This window comes from Megascapheus bottae, chromosome 10 (genome assembly GCF_031878675.1).
Source record: "Megascapheus bottae isolate mThoBot1 chromosome 10, mThoBot2.hap1, whole genome shotgun sequence".
NCBI classification, from domain to species: Eukaryota; Metazoa; Chordata; class Mammalia; order Rodentia; family Geomyidae; genus Megascapheus; species Megascapheus bottae.
In genome coordinates, this window is record NC_143518.1 from 5,985,004 (window position 1) to 5,997,252 (window position 12,249).

General features: G+C 42.0%; 1 protein-coding gene across 1 annotated transcript in view; it reads left to right on the forward strand.

Moving 5' to 3' along the window:
- The window catches only part of Megf10 (multiple EGF like domains 10), a 147,359-nt gene that overhangs the window by 43,585 nt on the left and 91,525 nt on the right, over positions 1-12,249 (forward strand). The window contains exon 4 of the mRNA XM_090340113.1: positions 2,625-2,725. Within this exon, the coding sequence (XP_090196239.1) occupies positions 2,625-2,725 (101 nt within the window). The remainder of the gene's footprint in view (positions 1-2,624; positions 2,726-12,249) is intronic.

Consider the following 12,249-nt stretch of genomic DNA (forward strand, 5'->3'; position numbering starts at 1 on the left):
CCAAGGCTAGTCCTCTACCACTTGAGCCACAGCACCACTTCCAGCTTTTTTTTTCCTATGTATGTAGTACCGAGGAATCGAATGCAGGTCTTTGTGCATGCTAGGCAAGCATTCTACCACTAGGCCAAACTCCCGGCCCCTATTTTCAGTTTTTTAAGAAACCTCCAAACTGCCTTCCAGAGTGCATACTCAGCTTTTTTATTGAGATGAGTATCTTGCAAACTTTTTGCCTGGGCTATCCTGGGACCATGACCCTCCTTATTTCAGTTTCCCAAATAGCTAGAATGAAAGATACATGTTATATTGGTTGGATTGGAGTCTTAGGAATTTTTTGCCCTAGCTGACCTCAAGCCTTGCTCACCTTGGTTTCATTCTCCGGAGCAGCTAGGATTATAGTGTGAGCCACTGTGCCTGGTTTAACACCTATCTATTAAATAAATGCCACCAGATCTGTCTTTTCCAGCAAACTAAGTTCCTTGAGAGAGAAAATTGGATTATTTTGCTCACTGCTTTCTTCTCAGGGTCTAGAATGATGCCAGTTATAGAAAAAAAAATCTTGTATTTAATTCAGTGACTGTGATGTTTTAGTTAAGTGGAATAGTGTCTATTAGTCTTCTGTTTGATAGTGAGATGACACTATGCTGAGATTTTTCTAAAAAATAAATTCCCTAGTTTTCCTCATATGTGTATGTGCGTGTGTGTACACGTGTGTACATTTATGTGCATGTATGCTGGTCCTAGGGATTGAGCTCATGGCTTCGGTGTTATTCCTAAACTTTTTCTTTTTCTCAAAGCTAGTGCTCTTCCATTTGAGTCATAGCTCTACTTCTAGTCCTTTGGTGCTTAATCAGAGATGAGCGTCTCACAGGCTTTCTTACCTAGGCTGGCAGTCCTCAGATCTCAGCCTCCTGAGTTGCTAGGATTACAGACAAGAGCCACAGCACCTGCCTTGTGCTTAATTTTTTTGAATGAATGAATCAAAGGGAGTTTTCAGAAGAAGTAGAAATGGATAATAGATACACAAAGAAACATTCAACATCCTTAACCATAAAGGAAAATGCAAATAAAAATGACACTGATTTCAACACTGTTGGTAGGAACGTAAATCAGTGTAGCCTCTGTGGAAATAAGTAGAGAAGTCTTTCAAAAAATGAGAACTAGATCTACTTTATGTTCCAGTGATTTCTACTTTTGGAAAGATATCTGATTTATGGTGGAATACCATAAATAAGAGTCTCTTGCACATTCATGTTTCTAGCAGCACTGCTCACAATAGCTGAGCTAAGGAATCAGTCCAGGTACCCGTGAACTGATGACTAAAAAAAATGTGGCATGTGCATAATGGGATGCTAGTTGACTCTGAAGAATGAAGTAATGTGTGCAAGAAAATGGATGGAACTAGAGATCATCAGTGAAATAAGCCGGACTCAGAAAGACAAATGCAAAGGGTTTTTTTCCTCATATAGAATCTGTACTTGATGGGGGGTGTGGGGGAGAGGGAAATGGGTACCAAGACATGTGAAAGGGTATCAATGTACGTGAATTAATGCACCTTCTATCTGGCAAATATCATGTAACCCTTTTACTAATTACAATAAAAAATGCAAAAAAAAGAATCTGTACTTGAAAAAGAAAGAGAAAAGATTATGACTATAAAATGCAAACTTTTGCGGGGAAGGAGAGAGGGATGGGTGACTATGATATATACTGCATATATATGTATGAAGGTAGAATGAAATCCAGTAAAATTGCAGAAAAAAGTTGAAATTTGGTGGAGGAATAATAAACGAAACAGATTTCATTCCCTGAAAAACATATAAATAAATAAGTCAGACTGTATCATGATGTGAACTGACACTAATCAATACTTTTCCTGTTATTTCAAGGTAAGTTTTAGTAGGGAAATCATGAATTCCTTGAAATAAAGCGATCAAATCAGTACTCCATATATCCTTAACAGCAAGTTAGTAAGGTCACACTTCTTTTTTTCCTAAATAATTTACTCTATTGCTTTTGTAAAGGTGATACACAAAAGGATTACAATTACATGAGTCAAGTAATAAGTGTGTTTCCTTTTGTACAGTGTCTTCTGTTCCCTCATTGTCTCCCAGTCCCCCCTCCTGCCTCCATCCACAAGTTGTATAGTTCACTGTCATTCGTGTCCAGTGAGCTCCACTGTTGCAATTTTTCACCCTTTCCCCTAGAGTTCTGCACCCCCACTCTCCTGAGTACACACTCAGTATACACTTGAACACATCATACATAAGGTTATATTTCTTATTTGAAGTAATTTTTTTTTTGCCAGTCCTGGGCTTGAGCTCAGGGCCTGAGCACTGTCCTTGGACTTTCTCAAGGCTAGAGCTCTACCACTTGAGCCTCAGCACCACTTCCGGCTTTTTTCTATGTATGTGGTACCAAGGAATCGAACCCGGGTCTTCATGCATGCTAGGCAAGCACTTTAACCACTAGGCCAAACTCCCAGCCCTGAAGTAATTTCTTATTTGAAGCCTTTAGCTTTGCATACCTTTATTATAGCCCTGACTCTTTGGTCAATAAACTAGAAATTATGTCTGACTAGTGATTGGTCAGTAGAACTAACCATGTGACTTTTCTCCTTTATTTAGAATCAGTTACCGGACAGCCTATCGCCATGGGGAGAAAACCATGTACAGGCGCAAATCGCAGTGCTGCCCTGGCTTTTATGAAAGCAGAGACGTGTGTGTCCGTAAGTAAGGCACTGGGCTTTTACCTGTGCACCCATGTGTCATAGCCTGGTTTGTTCTTGTTGATGGCAGCCAAGGCCTGGGACAAGGGCCTCTCCGAGTACTTTCACCCTTGACTACTGCTTGACCAGTGTTCACAAGAGAAGAACTAGCTTGGTCCCCTTGGCTTGAGGGAAATCAGCTGTTTTGGAAAGAAGATGTAAGGCCGGTATGGTATCAACTGCAGTTCTCCAAGACATGTCTCATTGGTGACGTGTGCAGAGTCACTGGATGGAGTCTGTGAAATGAGGAGCAGTCGCCATAGAGAAATGACAATAAGCCAGACATCAGTGTCTCACATCTGTAATCCTAGGCTGAGATCTCAAAGGGCAGAGCTCAAAGCCAGTGGTAGGCAGAAAAGTCCTGGAGATTCCATCTCCAAAATACCCACATGTTCACATGCAAATATACACAAATATATGGACTAAAGTATGCAGGGAAGGATTCCACCTTTGAGAAATTACTTTACAGTTTAACAAAATGAATTCCAGGAAGCTGGAACATATTTTGTATGGGGAGGTGAGATTTAGGGAATGAGGAGCAGACAAATAAAAGAGGAAGAGTGGGTGAGAGCAGCCATAATATTCAATGTACATATGTGAAAATGAAGTAAGTAAATTGAAGGAATGAATGGGGTTGGGGAAGATGGGGGGGGAAATGATGAAAGGGCGACACTGATCAAGTGCATTATAGTCACAAATTGACATGTTGAATTGAAATACTTTTTATAAATACTTGAGATAAATAAAAAATTAATTGTACAAAGACTAAAAATCCCCCAGAAAAGATAAATACAATTTTTCCCAATTTAAAGTAATAACGAATAATCCACAAAAAAATTAAAAAAAACAACAACAAAAAATTGGGCTGGAGGCATTGCTTAGATACTAGAGCGCCAGTCTTACCATCAAGTACAAGGTCTCTGAATAAAAGAAATGATAAAAATGAATCTGAGGGCTGGGAGTTTGGCCTAGAGGTAGAGTGCTTGCCTAGCATGTATGAAGACCCAGGTTCGATTCCTTGGTACCACATACATAGAAAAAAGCCGGAAGTGGTGCTGAGGCTCAAGTGGTAGAGCTCTAGCCTTGAGAAAGTCCAAGGACAGTGCTCAGGCCCTGAGTTCAAGCCCAGGACTGGCAAAATCAATCAATCAATCTGAATTACACAGTAGAACTTTACTTTTATTGTCACCTTCCCTCTTCTCTTGCTCCTCATGTCACCAATTTGTTGTTTTGAGAGAAGTTTGATATTGTATGGGATTTATTTAATAGTTGAGGTGCCTTACTATTGTGTATACGTCATGAGGAGATCATGAGAAGCAATTTTACTCCATTATCTCAGTTGAACAAACAGCTGGAGGAGCACCTTCCCTTTCCCAGTTGACATGCGGAAGCATGGAGAGGGGCTTTTGCTACAGTAGCAGGAATGCGGCACAGATTGAAGCTTTTAGTACTGTTTTCACCAGCCCCGGCTAGGTGCCTCAAGATAACTTATCTGTGCCATTTGGGACTGCTTTTATATCACATGGATTTGTTCATGTTTCAACTTCCTTTCAACCTTTAGATTCTATTCTTCATGCCAATGGGCTGACTCTCAGCTCTGATGCAAAACCAGTACTACTGCAATAATCAATGACATAGAAAACAAAAATACAGTATGTAATTAAATAAGAAAAAAGAAAGAAAGAAAAAGAAAAAGGTAAAGAGGGGCCAGGAGTCTGGCCTATCGATAGAGTGCTTGCCTAGCATGCACGAAGACCTGGGTTCAACTCCTTGGTATGACATAAATAGAAAAAAAGCCAGAAATGGTGCTGTGGCTCAAATGGTAGAGCTCTAGCCTTGAGAAAGCCCAAGGACAGTGCTCAGGCCCTCAGTTCGAGCCCCAGGGTTGTCAAAAACAAAGAAAGAAAAAGAAAATGAAGTATACTGTGAGTGGCTCCTCCAGCCAGCAAATGTACTTCTGTGACATATTGCAAAGGATAGTATAGTATTAGATTAGAGATATTTCTTTAATCAGTCCCAAATGTGGAATATCATCATGATTTCTAAGTCATCTCTACTAAGAACTAGTTGTTCATATCCTTAATTAGGTAAAATGAGAGTCCTAGAGAACAACTGGTCAGAAGTGTATGTATTGTTACAACTTTGGAGTGTTTCCGATTTATTTACCCACCAGCAGAAAATAACAATACCATTGAGTTCATATCTTGTGCCATTTTTTTCCAGTTTGCTTGCTTTTTTATTAATAATGATGCAGAATAGGAAAAATAATGACATATTTACAAACATCCTTGAGAATAATCATAACCTAATCTCCCAGGCTAATGGGAGAAAGTGAGGCTGAAGCCTCTTTGCTGGGGTTGAGAGGCCTGGCTAGGGCAGTCTGGTAATCTTCAGGGGACTAAAGGTGCTTTAGGTGACATTATTATTATTATTATTATTATTATTATTATTATTTTGCCAGTCCTCGGCTTGAACTCAGGGCCTGAGCACTGTCCTTGGGCTTTCTCAAGGCTAGAGCTCTACTACTTGAGCCTCAGCCCCACTTCCGGCTTTTTTCTATATATGTGGTACCTTCCCAGAGACACATTTAGCTTTTGCTCCTAATTTTCTTTTTCCTAAGCAATCTTAGCAGATCTGCTGCCTCCAGAGACAGATATGCTTTCTTTTTCTTTAGATATGTTAATATATTTAATCAACTTAGTATCTACTCTCTCTAGCCTAGGGGCTTTTTGTTCTCTTTCTGGCTATTTTGCATTTCTTATCTGTATGGTCAATTTCTTTACTGAAGCTTCAGAGGCCAACTTTATCTCTTCCCTGTTCACTTCTTTGTCCTTGGAGGTGGCTGGTGGTGGTTCTTCTTATGTGTTCTGAGCAGCTGGCACTCCTATGGCATGGATATAGAGGGGAGAGACAGAACATAGAATTCTGAGTTGTGATTTCATGTTTTGTTTTGTTTTTGTTTTCCAGGAATTTTAACTGTTTCTAGGCACCAAAAGGAGTGGCAAGTGGATTTGCATTTTTTTTGTCTGTCATAGGATTTGAACTCTGGGCCTGGGCGTTGTCCCTTAGCTCTTCAGCTCAAGGCTAGCATTCCACCACTTGGGCCACAGCACCACTTCTAGTTTTCCGGTGCTTAATTGGAGATAAGAGTCTCATGGACTTTTTGTGCCTGGACTGGCTTTGAACCGCGATCTTCAGATCTCAGCCTCCTGAGTAGCTAGGATTACAGGCATGAGCCACAGATGCCACAGAGCTTGGACTAGCATTTTAGTTTTGCTTTTTCTTGTTCATTTGTGTGGAAGTGGAAAAAGGATGCTTTCCTATAAATACCTGTACTTGCAACGCTTCTTTAAGGTTAACAGAAAGCTTTCACACACACAGTGAGTCACACACCCAAAGCCTGAGTCTCCGGTCACCAGTCGCCTCTCCTGGCTGGCTGCATCTCTCTCAGCTGTTGGCATTTACTTTGAGTTCTCCTCCTCCCCCAGCCCAGCCCAGCTTTGGAGATGAGAATACTAAGTCGCTTTTAGTCAGATCAGTATCAAGGGTATAGATGCTGAGGCACCATCTTTTCTAGGCCTCATCTCTTGCCTCAGACATTTCTAACAATTTGGCTGCTGGTCCACAGCATATGGCCTTAAGCAGGGAAGAAAGTGATCTGGGGCAGCCCTGGCCAGGCAGCCCAGTGGAAGGATCTGGAACAACATTTTTTTCTGAATGGAGGGGAAGCTCGGAAGGTACCCGGGTACTGATTGCACAGCGGAGCACAACATAGGCTTGGAAAGAATACGTGTTTCTATTCAGCTTTTCTGTGCAGAAGAATTCAGCATTTCTTTATAATGGGGCATCTCTTTCTCTTCTTCATACAGAAAATTGGATTCAACACAAGAGGTTCCTTTTGATAGAATTTGGCATGCATTTATTGTGTGTCTGCAATATGAAAAAACCAGTGGGCTGGATCTACACTGCTGGGTAGATACGTTTCTTGTCCTCCAAGAATTTGCCTCAAGAAATTTTTTAAGTAAAAAGTAACAGTTAACTTTATTGCATGCTTGCTAGATGTCAAGCATACATTATCTTATTAATTTGTTTTTAGACTTTTCTATGAGGAAACTAAGTCTTTAGACCTTAAATAACTCTTTCAATCTGATTGGCTATTTTGTGGGTGGGGGGAATGGTACTGGTATTGATTCTAAATGGAGAATTAGATAAATGTATTTTTTTTAAAGCAGAAAAGTTAATGAACTAAAGGTTATTTAAGTCTTGTCCACACAATATATTGTCAGATTTTTCTTTTCTTTTCTTTTCTTTTTCCATGCCAGTCCCAAGGCTTCAATTCAGGGACTGAGCACTGTTCCTGGATTTTTGAGTTCACGCCTAGTGGAGCCACAGCTCCACTTCCCTTCAAGAATTCTCTTAAAAAAATTATTGGTATTATAAAAGTGATATACAAAGGGATTGCAGTTACATAAAAGAATTTCTTAACTGCATTCTGGTTTGAGGACTTTAGAGCTATACTGTAAAGAATGTGGAGGAAGCTGGGTGTGCTAGGTTGTAGCTTTAATCACACTTACTTAAAGCTGAAAATTGGAGATGGTGGTTTCAGGCTATACCAGGAAAAGAGTTATCTACATCCTATCTAATAGTAAGTTGGGTGTGGTGGCACATGCCTTTAACCCCTGTTCTGGGAAAGTGGACCTAGAAGGTTCATACTCCACAGCGTGAGGTTGGCTTGGTCAAAAGTGACAGACTTTTCCTGAAAATTGAAAAGAACAAAAAGGCCAGGTGTGGCTCATACGGTAGAATACCTGGTTAGTGATCATGTGACCCTGAGTTCAAGACCCAGGGACTCCCTCTCCCACCAAATCGAAAAAGTTATTGGATAAATTTCATCTTCACAAAAACAATGTGATGAAATTTTATTCATTCTCAAATCCGAAGCTATGATCTGTAGATCTAAAGCTTAACTCTCTTCTTTCTCTTCCCTTCTCTTCTTTCTCATGGTTTGTGGTGACAGGGCATTGAACTCCAGGCTTTGCTTTTGCTCCCTAGACACTGCCATTCTCATTCCCATTCTGTCTTTTTGATAATGACTTTAATCAATGAACATATTTTTGTTCTTTTCACATTGAATTTTTTCAAAGACCTTCAGAGTAATTAAAAGGGCCGTGAGTACCAGCAGATTATGCTTACCTCTTCCACATTGCCTGGTGAGGCCGGGAGCTCTGTGTTCTTCAGAGCGAGGTCACACTGGCAGCACAGGAACATTTCAGGTCCAGAGGGGGAACTTTGGGGGATCTTCCTTCCATCTCAGCCCTTCTAAACTTCCAGCTACATCACAGAGCAGAGAGAGAGAGAGAGAGAGAGAGAGAGAGAGAGAGAGAGAGAGAGAGAGAGAGAGAGAGAGAGAGAGAGAGAGAGAGAGAGAGAGAGAGGGAGAGAGAGAGAGGGAGAGAGAGAGAGAGAGAGAGAGGGAGAGAGAGAGAGGGAGAGAGAGAGAGAGAGGGTCTATCTCATGGAAACCATTGGTGTGGCTCACATTTCACATGTACATACAGCAGAGGCAGCTGACTCTTAAAATGGAGCATTTCCTTCCTCTTACACCCATGGGTCTGAACATAATTGTGTGGCTTCACCAAGCAGCAAGTACTGTGTGAAGTGGCTGAAAAATATTGGGAGACAAACACCATCCTAGCCACATAGTTATGTGTTCTGTGATAAACTGTCAAATTATTATCCAGATTGGTTACAATAACTTCTGTGCCAACTGGTGATACGTAATAATGCCCACTAAGTGTTGTTTTCTTTTGCATGTCCTTAATTACTAGCAATATTGATATTTCTAAAAATTCATATTTTGTAGCCACTTATCTTTTGTATAAAGAACAAAAAGTAAAATGAAATTGTATGTCCTTTGGCAAACTATAGGAAGACTGATTAAACACAACTGGTGATGGTAGAAGAGGAGAGAGATAGACTCTTGGTGACCTGTAAAGCAGACAAGTTGAAGCTGAAATATGGCCAGGGACAAAGACAGCAGGAGATATAGGCCCTTCAATCCCCAATCCCTTCCTCTCAACTCATGGACAGCCATTCACTCATTTCCCAAGACCTCAGCTGCTCAGAGCTCCAGGACTGAGTTGGAGACAGGGAAGTTTCTCTTCTCTACTGCCCCTCTGGGAGCACTGTGCAAAGAGTAAGTTGTGCAGGAATCTTTTAGCCGCAGTGAAATGTAGATGCAATGACCCAGGGGAGTGAGGGGAGAGTGTTATGGTACTGCATTTTACAATAAGTGACTCTTTGAAGCCATCCCAACGAACGGAACCATTATCTACAACAGTATGGGGAGGGAGGGGGGAGTACAACTGCTTTCCAAGCACATCTTTGGAATCTGACCTCTTAGCCCCATGGAGGTTGCCTATAGATTAAGTTACATGGCACTTGGAAGCCAAGAGTGGGAAGTTGGCAGCTATGCATCTGTGGGAGGGACCAGGAAATCCAGAGACAAGGCCAGCTAACTATTCGTTCTTGGTTGGCCTTGGCTTCATCTTGGCTGATGACAGAGCAAGCTGGCTATTGAAAGCAGCAGAATCACAAATGGACAAAGAAAAAGTCCAGGGGACCCTTCTCCAGGCCAGTTCCTATTCTCTTTGGTCCAGTTGTTTTATCTTCCTCTGATGGATGCTACTGGGAAGAACTTTTGAGACAATTGCTCCTTCTGGATTAGACTGAAGTGTGATACTCTATTTTCGATTAGCTAGATGTCCAATGTTCACTTGGAGTGGAAGTTCTAATGGAGCATGGAGTCTGTGTGACTTAAAAGGGATACAGAGGGAAAGCGTAAGGACTGGGTCATCCCATCGCTTCCTTGGAGGCCGGCTGTGATGGTGTATGATTGATTCTCATGGATGTGCCCTGCCGGTTGTTGGCACACTCCTTAAGAGAACTCTGGAACTGTAAATGAGAAGCCTTAACTCCCCCACACTCAACTGTATATGATTTCCTGTTGTTCGCGGAAGGAGTGACAATCGATTACCAGAGCAAGGAATAAATATTCACAGCTGATTTCTAACTTGGCCAACTTTAAGTAAAACTAAGCTGGCCATGGGCAAATAAGTAGCTGAAACTGTGGTTGGTGTTTCTATGAAACAAAAGTTCTGCAGATGAGTTCTTGCCTTTATTTGAATATCCATTTTTTTTTCTTCTGTTAGCACTGGGGCTTGAACTTGGGGTCTTGCACTCGAAGCTTTTTCAATCATGGCTAGAGCTCTATCATTTGAGCCACACCTCCACTTTGGGCTTCTTGCTAATTACTTGGCCATAAGATTCTACAGACTCTTCTTTCCGTCTAGCTTCTGATTGCGATCCTCAAGTAGCAGCCTCCTGATAGGTGTGAATTCCTCATGCCTGGCTAGTAATGGGTTTTAAACCCCATAGGTGAGACAAGGGCTTACGAACAGCTGCAGCTCATTTACTCTTTTCTTTCCAAGAGATATGCATGCAACACATGTACCACTTTGGAGAGCCACATTAGGCCATTTGCTGCATGACCAATACATCTCTCTCTTTCTTCTTTAGTTGATATCTTTCTTTATTTCTCTCACTCTCTTCCTTCCCTCTCTTTCTCTCTCTATTTTTGTCGGTCCTGAGGCTTGAACTCTGGGCCTGGGCTCTATCCCTGAGCTCTTCAGCTCAAGGTTAGGGTTTTACCACTTGAGCCAAAGCATCATTTTTGGATTTTGGTGGTTAATTGGAGATAAGAGTCTCAGGAGCTTTCCTGCCCTGGCTGGCTTTGAACCGAGATCCTCAGATCTCAGCCTGAATAACTGGGATTACAGGTGTGAGTCACCGGTGCCTGGATCTCTCGTCTCTCCCCTGTCTCTGTCTCTCTGACTCTCTCTCTCTCTGTCTCACACTCTCTCTCTTGTATTAGACCAGGACTAACAAAAATCTTCCCAGTTTGAAGAGGGTGTCATCGCTTGAAATAGTAGCTGCGATTCCTGAAGCCATGACTGGGCTAGAAGAGGATGAGCAGAGCCATGCCAGGTGCCTCAACCTGGCAGTGGAAGACTCGATGCCTGTGATAGACTTCTGGCTTTGGGGAGCATTGTGGACCCCTTGAACCTGGTGATACCAGCTGTAGCTCCCAAATCACCACTCCTATTTGGTTCCTGTCACATATAGCCCTGGCATTTAACTGAGATTCTATTTTCTACACTTGTTCTCCCATGGATATGACCTGCCCATTTTTGCTTCCTCCTCATGAGCTGGAATACTTCTAAAACCAACTCAGGGTCATATTGGCTGCAGTTTCGTTTTGTTGTTGTTGTTTTGGTCCATCTTGGCTCTTGAACTCTGGGCTGGACGTTGTCCCTGAGCTCTTCAGCTCAAGGATACCACCCTTGAGCTATAGTACCACTTATGGGTTTCTAGTGGTTAATTGACGACAAGAGCCTCAGGACTTTTATGCCTGGGCTGGCTTTGAACCGTGATCATCAGATCTCAGCCTCCTGAGTGGTTAGGATTACAGGGGTGAGCACCAGTGCCTGGCTTGGCTGCAGTTTTGTCTAGGGGATGGAAAAGTAGTTTCAACAGCCACATTTTGTGGCAGCATTGGCCACAGAAATGGGATTAATATTGGGAACGGGCATTCTGGTCAACTAGGAAAGGCTTTGGGGACAAGCTATGCTCACAGCATAAGTTATTGTCTCTTTCTGGACAAGAATGTAAGGGCCTGTTCCATAGCTTATCATTGAGTATTTTCCCGCTTAAAACCCCTAACTCTCATCCTTCAGACTGAGTAGCACTAGGCGTTAGCCATCCAACTGTGGCACAGGGTGAGTGGGGCATCTCTGGAAGATTTGGATAGCAAAGCGAGGGTGGAAGGAGAAAAGGTTCAAGGCAACTACAGCCTCAATTCTGGGTTTGTCTGAATCTCCCATGTTTGTTTCACAATATAGATATGATCTTATCAAATATTTCAAAACTTTAGGAGGGGAGGAAAAAGTGAGATAATCGTGGTAGGCAAACCAAAGACAAGAATCAACTGGTGTGTTCCTCTGTGTACCCACCCACCATGGCCTTCTTGCCACTGGCAGGGGAATTTTTCATGTTTCCATAGGAACTCTGTCTGGACTTGGTTGCTATGGAGCTCGACTTGGTTCAGAGGCACCTACCAGCAAACTCAGGGAAGTCCTTTGTTCCCTCCTTACTGTGCTAGCACAAATTCCAACTTTCCCACACATCCAGTGCAACCTAAACTTCGGCTTTCCAGTTTTAGGTACTGGATTCTGTTCCAAGTGAAAGCAGGATCTAATAAATAATGCAGGAAACGTTTGTTGTTTTACTGGTTGGTATTGCCTCTTTACTACTTAGAAATTTATGAATAGAAAGTATGCATTTAGTCTCCAAAAAATCCACTATGAATCCAAGATAGCTTCAGTTTAATCAGGTGGAAATCATGTCTGCTGCCTACTTTTGCATAA